This window comes from Apaloderma vittatum, unplaced genomic scaffold (genome assembly GCF_000703405.1).
Source record: "Apaloderma vittatum isolate BGI_N311 unplaced genomic scaffold, ASM70340v1 scaffold3510, whole genome shotgun sequence".
Taxonomy (NCBI): Eukaryota; Metazoa; Chordata; class Aves; order Trogoniformes; family Trogonidae; genus Apaloderma; species Apaloderma vittatum.
Genome location: NW_009694874.1, coordinates 7,042 through 20,450, shown reverse-complemented (window position 1 = coordinate 20,450; position 13,409 = coordinate 7,042). Strand labels below are relative to the sequence as shown.

Genomic DNA, 13,409 nt, shown 5'->3' with positions numbered 1-13,409 from the left:
CTGGAGTCTGTTTATACATGACATCTGCAAACATCAGCTAGCATGACGGGGTAGCGGTTTAATAACAACAATAGCAAAAAAAAAAGTTTAAAAATATTTTTTGTCTACGAATGACAGAGATAGTTCCTAAGAGAATAAGTTTTGCTGAAAAAAATCACAGGTTTAAAAAAGCAGGACCAGTAACTTTTAACCTCAGAAAGCTATTATAGAAGAAAGACATTTGGATTTTAGAAAATCTGTTTAATTAATAACACTTATTAACTGTGCAGTTTAAATTCATAAATACAGAGAAAGTTGTAAAAAAAATCCCACCAAAACAAAAAAAAACCAATAAAAACCCAAATCAAACAACCAAACATCAAACGTGCAACCCTTATTTTAAAAATTATTTTATTTTAATGGCTGCCTCTTAATATACTAAAGATGTGGACATCAGTGCAACTTGAACAGTTTCCAAACAAACACCTCTTGACAATGAAGCAATGCTCAGTGGAGCGTATGTTCATCCTCACCTTGTAGCTTCTCCTTGTAAAAGGAACATCCATCTTTGGTAGTATATTAAAACAAACCAACACCTCGAAGAATTACTACAGACATTTAAAGATTAACATTGTTTATATTAATAACTGCTTGTATTCATATTCACACTGCAACACAAAAATAAATTGCTTTTCTGTATTTTTATTTTTAACAAAAAGGTCACTTAATTCATGATGCCTTGAAACTACAAAAGATGGGATCTGTTCCTCTGCACTGAGCTCAGCAGCAATTCTGATACTGACCTCTGTGGGTGCAGCCATGGGCTGAAAATACTCACAGAAGTGTGAGGGGTGGATCCAGTTCATCTAATGCATTAGAAATGATTTGTGACACTTCTTCATGAACGTATAGAAAAATACCATAAGAAACCATACAATGTAAAAACATTAAAAAACACCCATCCCATCCCCTCTTCAATGAGACGTGTGGAGTTTGTGGGGTTTCTTCATTCTAGTCTGAACAAGGGCTCCTTTGAAATCACTTTAATTAAAGCATTTGTTAATGTCATCCCACAGAGGGTTAGTCCCAATATAAACGTGTTCTCTTTTGTCACTTGTTTAGTGAACACTTTACTACTTACTTTTACAGTCTGTGCGCCATTGTCAGTGCAAGAGCAGATTACATTGAGTATTAGAATAAATGCAGTGCAGTTTCTTTTTCTCTCTTGGGACAAAAACTGGAGTAAAAAAAATCTTAACATGATAGGAATGTTTTAAAATGAAACTCAAAACCACATTTCACCAAGTCAGTATTCCTCCATGTACAGCACATCTAGGAAAAGCTGCACACCATCATTGTGCACGTCTGCGTTTAAGTACAGTACAGAAGAAATAAAAGCCTGTTACCTTGATAAAATAGGAACAAATATAATCCAATTTAAAATAAAAAAGGACAAAGTATTTTTTTTAAGAAACAAAGAATAATAATAAAAAGAAACCCCAAACTAGAAGCAATGAATTGCATGCTTAGTGGTCAAGGCAGCTCTTTTTCCTCATTTTCCCAGTTTGATCCGTTAGAAATTCAAAACGGGCCAACATGTGCAGTGCTTCTGTAGGGCTTCCAGCCACCCTCCTTGTCCTGGCCACCTCAAAACACCAAACACCAATGAACGAGCTGCTCTTAATGTTTTCCCCGTCGGCCTTCAAAAGCATGATGCTCTCTGTGTGCTGAGGAAGAGAGAAGGAAAAAAAGAACATGTTAATTCTGTCAAGGAGTTGAAAAGACTACAAGAGAGAAGACAACGTATAAAGCAGTCAACGAAGACACGATATGCCGATAAGTGATCTGTGGAAACCCACTATTCTGATAATACAGTTACACCTGAAAATAAGAGATCCTAAGCGTAAGACATCCCATAAAATCCAGATTGTACGTGTTTCCTTTAAATGAATACTTAAATTGAACAGCATATAGTCTTGAGAGTTACCAAGAGACTTGTCTCACTCAATTTATGAATCAGGCATACTGAACATGAAACCAAACATGTTCTAAAATTAACGTGAAAATATCTCTTGTTTCTCAGTGGCAGCCAGCTTTTACACTGAAGGGCCGTAACTGTAATGCAACGAGGGATGTTACATTTCCAAACGGTTAATGATGAATCAGGCAGGACACTCCCACAGAAATACCCTACCAGCATCTTGTTTCTTGTGGCCGTTAACATTAAAAATACTCACATTTATAAAACACCACTTTAAAGGCTGTGTGTGGCAGAAGTTTATGTATCTTGTCTAAAACTTTTGCTTCACTTGCTGAGGAGGCATTCAGGTTCCAGACTTGCACAACATCTTCGCGGTCACGAACACTGACGCTTACCCCGATTACTTCATCATCTGCACAGAAGAGGAAGCATCACTAAGGAATGATTTAAAAGCGAGACATGTCTAATTTGATACTTACGTATTATGAAACGGTGCCCAAAAGATGAACAAACTGAAGAAATTACAAAAAGCAATCTCCAGTGAGGAGAATACTGATGTTCAAACCAGACAAAATAGTTACCAGAAAGAAACAAACACAGTATTTATAGAAACTATTGGAAATATTACCTCATAGTGGTTTTAATAAAGTGCCATGAGACTATTCATCTTTCTATTCGCACTCTTATTCTCGATTAAGAGAGAATCACAAGACTCCATTAAGGTTAGCAATATAACCTACTAGTGATAATTCTCCTATGGTAACACCTATAAGCAGAAGTGGGGGAGTGAGGGTGAAACAACTAAAACCTCAGGAACAGTATCTGGTGGAGATCAGACACCAACTTTTCCAGACTTTTTTCTCTTTTTCCTTTACATGTTGTCAAGGCAGCAACACGGAAGGAAGAAGGGAAAAAAAAGAGAAAAGAAAAAAAAAAAGAAAAAAGCCCCAGTCATGCTGCTGCCAGTGTTGGTAACTCCAAGCTTTGCCAAAGAAGCTCTTTTTGGTGCGAAATTCTCAGGTGCAGCTTTGCTGAGAGGTCAGGCTGAGGCTGTGCCGCAGCGGCTGCCTCCAGCACTGCTCTCCCACACAAAACGTGCAACCTTGCAACATGGGAGCTTCTGCATGATTAATGCCTGTTTTCCAGTAAACCAGTGAAGTATTTTTTTAAATATCTATATAAACTCAATTACACTAGAGATCACTTTGACCTAAGCAGTACTTTTAAGCTATAATGAAAATATTGCCCCTGGCTAGAGTGTTAACCTGGGATTCTGGAGAGCCAGGATTGTGATATGGCCCTGCCAGGAGAACCAAAAGGGACTGCGAGGGCTAAGAGGGGGGCATCCATCTAATCGAGCTGCTTCCAACAGTGACAGTACAAACAAATCTAGTTCAGAAGTGTCATTTGGGTTTCCAGAGTCCTGGTACTGCAGAATCAATATTAACATTCATATGCTGCCTAACAGATATTTAATAACTAGAAAGCCTTCCAAGGGATGCAAGATGTTGAGCTCGAGTCCTGTTCTTAGTCCTCCTCTTAATCACAACAGTGGTGAAGATGACTCCCAGCCCCATATTCCATTTTGAGCAGCATTTCTGTGTTCTGTATTCAAACCCAACTGGTCATGCTAGCCTGAATCATTTTTACATTACCTGCTGCACAACAATCTGTAAACTGCTCTCCAATAGTTGCTAACAGGAGCTCTTTCCAAACTGCAGCCTAAGGAGAGAAAGAAAGAAAAAAAATTAGATTTGCATTATTATTTTTAAATTTAAAAATTAAGTTTGTTCACTGATTTTTTTTGGTGCATTCTCTTTCTGACATTGATTAAACGGAAAAAAAAAAGAGTGTTTGTTGTAAATACATGCTGATTTATATAATTAATTTCCTCAATCCAATTGGAGCAAGAATTTAGACCCTGAAAACACACAGTTACACAGAACTGTTCTAATAAATATTTTAAATATTTAACAATAAGGTTACCTTCACTCTGTCTCCACGACTCATTCTAAACGCATTAGTTAATGTAAAGCCTGAAAGAAGATTTCTCTCAGGAATTGCCCATGATAAAAGGCCATAAGGCTCTACTTCTGTCCGTTTGTTTCCACGGAAGAGAATTACTAACCACTTCAAGAAAAGTAACTGAAAACCCTACCAGTAAACTAACTTGATTTATATTTAAACATGGTCTTGAATTTGCCTTGACTATGAAATAAGTCCATCTTTCAATAAACTCAAACGCTCCCTAGAGAATTAAAACAGGGGAAAAGCTATCTGGCACTTTTCTTTTGCTGTTTGACAAATTACATTGTTTTTTTGCTTTTGACACTTGCTATCACCTAAGACAAATCCCACAAAAAAACTTCCAGTGTGTCTGGACCAATGTAATGCTCCAAGATGCAGTTTTACAGAGACACAATATTTTATGTATTTAATGAAAGAACACATCAAGGTGAACATCTGTCTATATCACCATGGACGAGGGGTAATGGTTTTAAATTATGAGAGGGCAGATTCACCCTAGATGTAAGGAAGAATTTTTTTTTTTTTACAATAAGGATAGTGAAACACTGGCACAGGTTGCTCAGAGAGGTGGTGGTGTCATCCGGGGTCAGGTTGGCCAGGGCTCTGAGCAACCTGACCTAGTTGAAGATGTCCCTGCTCACTGCAGCGCATTGGACTAGATGACCTTCCAACCCAAACTATTGTATGATACTTTTAAGCAACACCATTTCTGCTGTATGAAGTTAGCTTGAGCTTTAGTACTATAAAAAAACCACAACTTATCGAATGCACAGGTTAAAACAAAAAGCAAGCAGCCACAAAGACGACAAACTAATAAACTGCTTTAATGGCGGTTTACAAGTGCTCCTAAGCCATCTGCTAGAACACAAAGGATTTCTGTGGCTCATTATGATCTAATCCAAAGCATCATATAAAGCTGTGCCATGGGAAAGCCCGTCTGACGTGATGGCTCCCGAGGCATCATCGTGACAGCCTCTGCCACGGTGCCTTTTTGCCTGCCGGTGGAACAGCTCCGAGACGAACAGGACTGATCACACACGCTCCCATTCCCGGGCACAGGGCTCCCTGCTGTGAGCTGTCCTAACAGTCTCAAGGGTAGGAAGCACTTCATCCAGTTGCAGGATCTAAAAAGTATTAGTTTCATACTAAAAAAGAGATAAGAAAAAAAATTGGTATACATATACACCGCTGTACACATACAGCATCATTGAAGTGTCAGTATCTTGCACTCATCACCTAAAAAAAGACTGGTATCTTGAGGAAAAAACACCCCTACATTTTCCTCCCTCCACACCCTCACCAAGAGCTGCTACAGCACATCTTTTGAGTTAAGTCTGTATGAGATGGTTCATCTCAGCTAAGGAGAAGCTGTGTGTGCATGTGATGAAGAATGATGCCAAAGAGATGAGAAACAGGCATAAAGGTATTATTTATGCTATTTACAGAGGCACAAAAACCTGAACATAGTTCACCTTCAATTAAACCTTTTAGAAGTGACCTGAGACATGTGGCACGTAGTTTGAGAGATCAGAAAGTATCCTCAAAGCAAAAAAGAGGCCATCATTCAGCCTCTGAAAAGCCAGGCTTCTGAAGTCCCCAAATTCACCACCTGGTAATGCAAGCTCCCCAAATCACTTGTCACTTCTGACAACCTTCACGCCTTGGATCGTAAGAGGAAAAGGAAAATTTCAGTCTTTTGTGATCCCTTGGGACTGCAGGGGAGGAAAGCTGCAACTCACATACAGGGAAAAAAACCCCACCGGCAATAATCGATTAACTTTTGGCTGAAAATTCAAGCACCATCTTTCAGCATTTAGTGCCTTCTGTAAGGCTGCCACATTTTTCTGACACTTTGCTTTTCATGTTTAATAGGCCTGACCCAGAACACACTTACACGCATGAACACCACATGCGAGGAGGTCAGATCTCCTCACCGTGACAGTTCACAGCAGAAGCTACTCACATACTCACATGCGTTTGATTAGGGGCACAAAGAGAAATTCAGTTGTTTCAGCAGGGCTAGAGCAACGACATGCCTGAACGGATTTCATCTTTCACATTTTAAAACAAAAGGGAAAATAAAAACCAAGGCAAAAATACTGAGCAGCACTACAGCTTCATCAGACGTACACAACGTAATCCAACAACTCACCGTTGCTAAAACGGATGATCGCACTCTTTACCCCCCAAAACCGCTCCTGACTATACACTCAAATTATAAACATCTTTTTTTCTTGTGAGCTATTGAGCAAACCATGAGATGGGATTAATTATTGGTGGAAACAACACCTTGGTCCACATTAGGCTGCAGAAAGTCACGGCACAAATCACGGGTGCAAACAAGCAGTGCCAGGCAGAAGTGGTCCTACGGAGTTTGCAAAGAGTTTAGGAGCGTTTCAGTGAAACTCTGGAAGTTGTGCTGGACTGTGTGTGTGGATTTTTGAGGAGCATTACTGAGGTTCTGGCTATAATTTAGCATATACTACTATCAGGAAAATATTTTTGGTGTGTTTTTTTTTTGCGTGCCTGTAAGCAAAGTCTCGAGAACAAAGGTGATTATAGAACACGGTGTTTCCACATGGACATGGAGATAACACCACAGCTTTCATTTGCTTGGTAATATACCGACAAGAGTTATCAAACAGAAACTTTTGCTCATTGTCTTAAAAGAAAAAGGATTAGACATTAGAATAGGGTTTGGTTGTTGTGTTGGGTGATGTCAGAACTAAAAAGCTTGACAGCAGTTTTATCAGACAGAGCTTCAAGAAACCACCTTACTAAATAATGCCTAAGTAAAGAGTCAATATTACATACCGTACTTTCTTTAGGGACCTTCATTTTCCATATACCTCCTTTGGCATTGCTTTCCTCTTCCCTGGAAGAATAGATCAATAAAGTAAATATTCATATCCACATCTAGATAAGCCTATGTTTGAGGTTTGATTTTCCCAGGAAAACCCCATCTGAAATGCAGTTACTAACTCCAGGTAACATGACTCAAGCTGTGACTTCTGACATCAGAGACAATTCTTTCATTGTTTGTATGAGGCGTATCTCTCAACACCTAATCCCTTTCCTAAGTTTTGTGTGTTGGAAAATACCTATATTTTCCCTGACTACAGACCATCTCCGAAGTGCCTGCACCATATGGGAACAAGCCACAAAGCAATTTTATCTTTTACTATGGTAACCTTTTATTTTGGAAAAAACTCTGGCATATTTTCACAGAAGCAGCTTATTACTCTCAAGTTTATCCAGTTTAACAAAAGAACATGAGTGTACTTCATTTCAGTTTCGTGACAGCTGGAAATTAATTGCCCTTATTAAAAGAAAGGCTGAAGCTGCCCAAGGTCATGGCAGACATAACCATTAAACTGCCTCATAATGACAAAGGCACAACGTACAAATCTGTCAGCTTCAAGTTTATTCTGTCACAATTCTTTTTATAAGATTTTAAATTAAGGTTCTAGTTTTCTGTTAAATCTCTAACAGTGAAGTTTAAGGAATAACCTAAAATTCATCTTGGAAATATCTAAGCCTAGTATCAAACCTGTAGGGATTCCCGAGGGTCAATACAGACAAATGCTTGGGAAAGGAAAAACTTGAGAAGGGCATCCTCAGAAACCTGCAGTCCTCAATTCTTACCTCATAATTTGGTTTTCTTCCTAAAAAACAATGCTAGTATACTGCAACTGTAATCTGAGAAAAGCTTTGTGGCAGTAATTACTGAAAAGCGAGTGGGTTACTGAGGAGATCAATCTCTTGCAATACCTTTCCTAAAATATAAAATTGCTTTGACAGTCCTAAAACAGATGTATCATTTTTAGAAGAGGTATTTGTACTCCACACCTCTAATAGTCACTGACTCAAAACTGAAAATATAAAAAACACAACAACAAACAAACCTCAAAACATTCTTGCTCGTGCTTACAAAGATATCAAGACCTGCACAGAAGGGCCCAGTTGATTTACACACCAACATTTTTTCAAACCCAGTTTAGCTATCTCAACCAGTTACAGTATTTTTGGAAAAGTAACGTAGCCTTCCAGATGCATTTCACTTGGGAAAATTATGTAGTTGTTCAGTAGGTGAGGATAGAAGTCTCCTGTGGGAAGTCACTACGCAATCAGACATACTATGATCAAATTAAAGAACTCCAATTCAATCTCAACCTGCAAATGATGCCAAAAAGATCAAAACTCTTCAGAACATGCTTAGGCTCACTAAAATGCAATGGAACCACTCTAGGAAGAAGGTATGCAAAAAGTCTCTAAAGGAAAACATCAATTATTTATGCATTATTCCATTGCCATCCTACAACCAAGTAGGAATTTACAGCAATGAATTACTTCGTAATGCCTCAAATTAGTTTTAATCCGAGGCATGTGTGCATTTATATGCATATTAAACATACAGGTGAAGAATAGTGAAAAATCATCCATCGTTTGCATCGTTATTATGCCAGCTTCAGTGGAAAGAAAAACATTTGCAAGTTAAAAATAATTCAAATACAAGTGACATTCTGTGCATTCTTAAATTCAGTCATATTTTGACTTCTTAGCTTTTATTTCATAATTTAATTTCTTATGTTTATATTCAGAGGTGGACAATTAAATTACTATCTGTGTTTTTCAAAAAGGCTCCATAGTAGAAGACACTTTTAAAATTAACAAGATCCTAAGGGTATTTCTTTCACTGGTCTCTTGAGTTTAGGAATTCACAGGCAACAGAAAGAAGATGCTCCTGACCCACACCTGCCTTCTTCCACCATTTCAGGATTTTTTTCACCACCCATCAGAAATGCCTGGTGATAAAACACATACCAAAGCGGCCGCCTCTCTCCCCGCATTAAATGGTAGCTACACCTCAGAGGCAAATTTGTCACAGGAGGAATGTTGTTGTAGACACTCCAGAAATCCTTAAAAAGAAAAAAATACCAGTTGCATTGACACAAGAGAATAAGTTTCATGCAGATACACTTCCTTGTTCTTTTTCTTCAGAATGATTACATATCCTGCTCCTAGAGAACTGGCACCTTCTGCGTTATAATAAAATACTCTGAAAAGAACTTGCTGCATTTTCACTTTTGTTTTTTTTTTTGAAGCTATTTCTGCATAAGGTGGAGGTAGAAAGAAGGAAAGCACTTGAACTGTGGATTACTTTATAATCAAAGTGCTTAGGAATAGAGGGGGAAAAAAGAGCAATCAAAATGAGAGTTACACCAAATACGTCAGAACAAACCAGTCCATAGAACTTCCTCAGCATATTAAATATATACTTACATGAACTATCCATCTTATTTCACTTATGACTAGTCTAAAACTTCATTATTATTTTCTTGAGCTACCAAACCACCACAAACAATAATTCTGTTGAACTAAAAACCTAACTGGCAATCCAACTACTTTGTCTAGATCACAGTGAAACGTTTCAGCCAGAGAGAAAGAGCTTGAGATGCACACATTAACACAGGAACGAGGGAGAAATTAAAAGATGTGGGTTCCCAGGAACCACTGGGTAACTTCCCAGCATTTCTGCTGGCAAAAGCAGAAGCTGTCCTGCATGTTTGGGGTGGATAAAAGGCACCTAAAAAGCCATGGTGAGCAACAGGGAGGGATGACTGAGAAGATCTCAATCCCCTTTCTTCTTTATCCAACAGTTGGGAATAAGAAAGGATTTTAAGACTTAGGTTGCATCAACACGCAGTGATGCAATATTAAGCATTAATACAACTCATCTAATACTTCATCATTAGCACAACTTTAGAAACAAAGATTGCAACATTATGTGATAAAATTCTGTGGCCCTTAACAATTCTACCTACCAGCCATCACCATGAGCCAGTCACAAGAGATGGCAGACTACTAAAAATATCTAAAAAATTGGTATGAACCACCCGTTTCATCACTCATCTTACTCTTGCATGGTTGGGTGCCCATACTCTAAAGCTACTGAAGTAGAAGGAGCAGAGCTGTGCCAGCAGACGACCATGGAAAGATTCAAGAGCTCTTATGTCCTGAACCAGGGATTCAGTTTGGAAAGTTTTGGTTTTCAAACACCCTTCAAGCAGTGCAGGCTGGCGTTCCTCATTGATTAGCTACTGCCAATGAAGGACAGTGACGAAATCAGTGAAGATTTTGGATTTGCTTTGCCAAGAAAGACCATATTTTACACATGACAGCACAGTCAGACACCTTATGGGCCATGCTGCTATTTTCCCATAACCTCATTTGGATCATGAGTCTTCCCAGAGGACCTGAAGGAGTTTTTTGTATTTTAAACCCCAAACTGATGAGCAGAAAACCTCAAGTTTTTCAGCCAATAAAGCCTAATAATTTAAACAATGAAGGCTATATTCAGAGTGGGAAAACAGATAGCACCAGATAGTTGTACGGCAGTCCACAGTCTTAAGCTGCCTGTCTTTCAGCAAGAACCATTGCAGCCCATTTCAAAACAAACCCACTTCTGTCACCAACTTTAACTTCAGTGTCACTTCACTGCCTGACCAATGGGGATGTTCTGCTGACACGGACAGGCGAGACGAAACCTCTCCCAAGGGTCTGAAGAACACTTCCCTGGTTTATGCCAAAGTACTCTCACTAACAACCTTGTCTCCAGGAAACTTCAAAAGGCAATTAATTTCTTAGGTCAATTAGCTGGGAAGAAACATATCGTGTAATGTAACAAGTTGTACAGACATTAATGAGAACGTTTTATTTAAAACTTCAGTAGAAGGGCTGGGCTCCTTCAAAGAGAAGGTTTTGGCATTACCTTAGAATTTCACAGATTTAGTGACAGAGTCAGCTTAGCATTAAGGTGACAAAAACACCAATTCACTAAATTTTCACACTAAGTGTGGCAATAAAGCAGAAATGTAATTTTAATTGCAAGAGATGCCCACTGCTTGGCACTGGCAGATGACACAGGCAAGCAGAACTTGTGATTTCTGCAAGTATTGCGTGTTTTAAAAGTGCTTTAATTCACGTCAGCTTGCTAGATTTATTTTCTTTAAAAAAAAAAATTCATGCTCAAGAAAATAACCCACAAGCTGTAATTTGTAGTCTTTTTGTAATGATTTTCTGCATTAAAAAGAGAAGAGAAAAGGCAGGAAAAATATTTAAAATACTTCAAGTATAAAAAAAACAATGGAGGCATAAGTGGAAACTCAGGAAAGTTGAAGAGAAGAGAGCTTGCCTGATCGATCCAAGATACTTTCTCCTTTTCTGGTCTGGAAAGACAAACATAATCCAAATAACGACCAAGCCACACCACACAACCAATAACACTCAGGTTTCATACCACAGGTAAGCAAAGTTACAAGTATGACTCATTTGTATGAGGAAAAATGAAATTTCAGGTCTGAAGTTATATTACTAATGTGTGTAGCAACGACTACTGCAAAGCCAGACACCTTACCTGCACTGTCTGTACTGTGTAAATCTTCTTCAAATTTGATGCACATTCAGCCGCTGTCGTACCAGGAAGCGACCTTGTAAACAAAGTAGAGATTAAGAAAAATATTTATTCTACCAAGGTGAGAGAAGAGACACAGATGGGGAAAGTGAATCACATGAGTGTGAAGATGAAATAGTCCAAGTTACATAGTAAACTCCAGTTCCAATTATTGTGAATCATTTAGAGACAGGAATTCCAGTGCTGTTATACTTCTGAATAAATTAAGATTCACTATGGATTTTGTAAGATAGTTTGATTAAACAGGTGGGAGCGCTAAACCAAGCCTAACAGCTCTCCTTCCAACAGCCACCCCACACCCTTCAGCTGTATCTGCAGTTCCAGTGGGACCCCAGACTTCTCTCTAACTGCGGTTAATACCACCCAGAACCCCCCTTGGAGCGTTTGAAGATCCTCTCAGGGTTTCATACTTTTAAAAAAAAGCAAAGCACAGGCACGGAGGTTACAGAACGAACTACATCTAAGCAGCCGGAGCAGATGCCACTAGGTGGCAGAGGCGCACAGGCTGTGGGGGGCTGCGGGCACCCCCGAAACAACCTCCTCGCTATCCCCGAGAGGATGGAGTGCGGGTGAGGAGGAGAACAAGCCCCAGCAGCCAGGTCGCTCCTCCTGGGACGGTGAGCACCAGCGCACGAAGGAAACCTCCCACCTGGAGCGAGTCCTGCATCCACCTCTGGAGACCCCAGCGCAAGGACACGGAGCTGTTGGAGCAGCTCCAGAGGATGCCACAAAGCCGCTCAAGGGGCTGAAGCTCCTCGCCTACAAAGGCAGGCTGAAGGAGTTGGGGTTGTTCAGCCGGGAGAAGAGAAAGCTCCGGGGAGACTTTATAGCGGGCTGCCAGTACCCAAAGGGGGCTGAAGGAAAGCTGGGGAGAGGCTCTTTATAAGGACATGTGGTGACAGGACAACGGGCAACAGTTTTAAACTAGAGCAGGGTAGATCTAGATCAGCGTTAGGAAGTTCTTTACTACGAGAGTGGTGAGACACTCGGACAGGGTGCCCGGAGAGGCTGTGGCAGCCCCCTCCCTGGAAAGTGTTCAAGGCCAGGCTGGACAAGGCTTTGACCAACCTGGTCTATCAGGAGATGTCCCTACCCACAGTGGTGGGGCTGGAACCAGGTGATCTTTTGGGGTCCCTTCCAACCCAAACCATTCTATGATACTATGATGAAGGCAGCTCTTCCACCAGCAGCATCCATTTCTTCAAGATATGCCTACCAGCAGCACTTCCCACAAAGCCAAGAGGTCCTTGGGATGGTTTCATAGCCAGACCGCGGGGTTACACTGGTGTACACCAGGCACAGTTTAGCTTCTCCATCTGCCCCTCATATTGGTTATTCCCGTTTCTCATCCCAAGCTGCTCCCTTCAGACACACACAGCACCGACTGCACTCCATCATCTTAAAGGTCTTTTCCAACTAAATAATTCTATGATTTTATAACTTTCATCACAGCTCTTCAGTGGGTGCATCATGGCACGGTGCATCCACATCCTCATACATCACTGGCTCCTGTCACTTATAGCAGCACACCGTAACACACATTTTGCAATTCCTAGTACACGTCCCCACAGGCACAATTTGCAGGGAATGAGGTCAAAAATGCTAAGGCACATCCAATTTGTTAGAATTGGAAACACTTTCTTTTTCTTCCCTCAGAAGCTGAAGTAGGATTTCTAAAGAAAAATGAAGATCAAAGACAAAGCAGCCTCATGCTGCATCTCAGAAGAGGAAACAAAAATGTGTAAAATGACTAAATCTGGAAACAGAAGCAGCAGAGCAGATTTAAGGAAAGAGAAAACACAGTTGTTGCTCAGGTACCTGCCGAAGAAAGGATAAAAGCAAACCAGATCTCAGTAATTCTCCAATCAATGTGGCTGTTTGCCCCGATATATCTGATCCGTAGGAAATATGTCCGGGAAAACACAAAAATTACCCTCAGTTGTTACA

The 13,409-nt window shown here is 40.0% G+C and overlaps 1 protein-coding gene across 1 annotated transcript; it reads right to left on the bottom strand.

Annotated features, from left to right (window-relative positions):
- Nucleotides 1-1,659: 1,659 nt before the first annotated feature.
- On the bottom strand, nucleotides 1,660-11,478 carry EIF4E3 (eukaryotic translation initiation factor 4E family member 3; the record flags this gene model as incomplete). Its single annotated transcript, XM_009869021.1, has 6 exons — nucleotides 1,660-1,706; nucleotides 2,217-2,372; nucleotides 3,616-3,682; nucleotides 6,803-6,863; nucleotides 8,813-8,907; nucleotides 11,406-11,478. Coding segments are annotated over 6 exons (499 nt in total), but the record flags the coding sequence as incomplete, so codon positions are not given.
- Nucleotides 11,479-13,409: the final 1,931 nt, after the last annotated feature.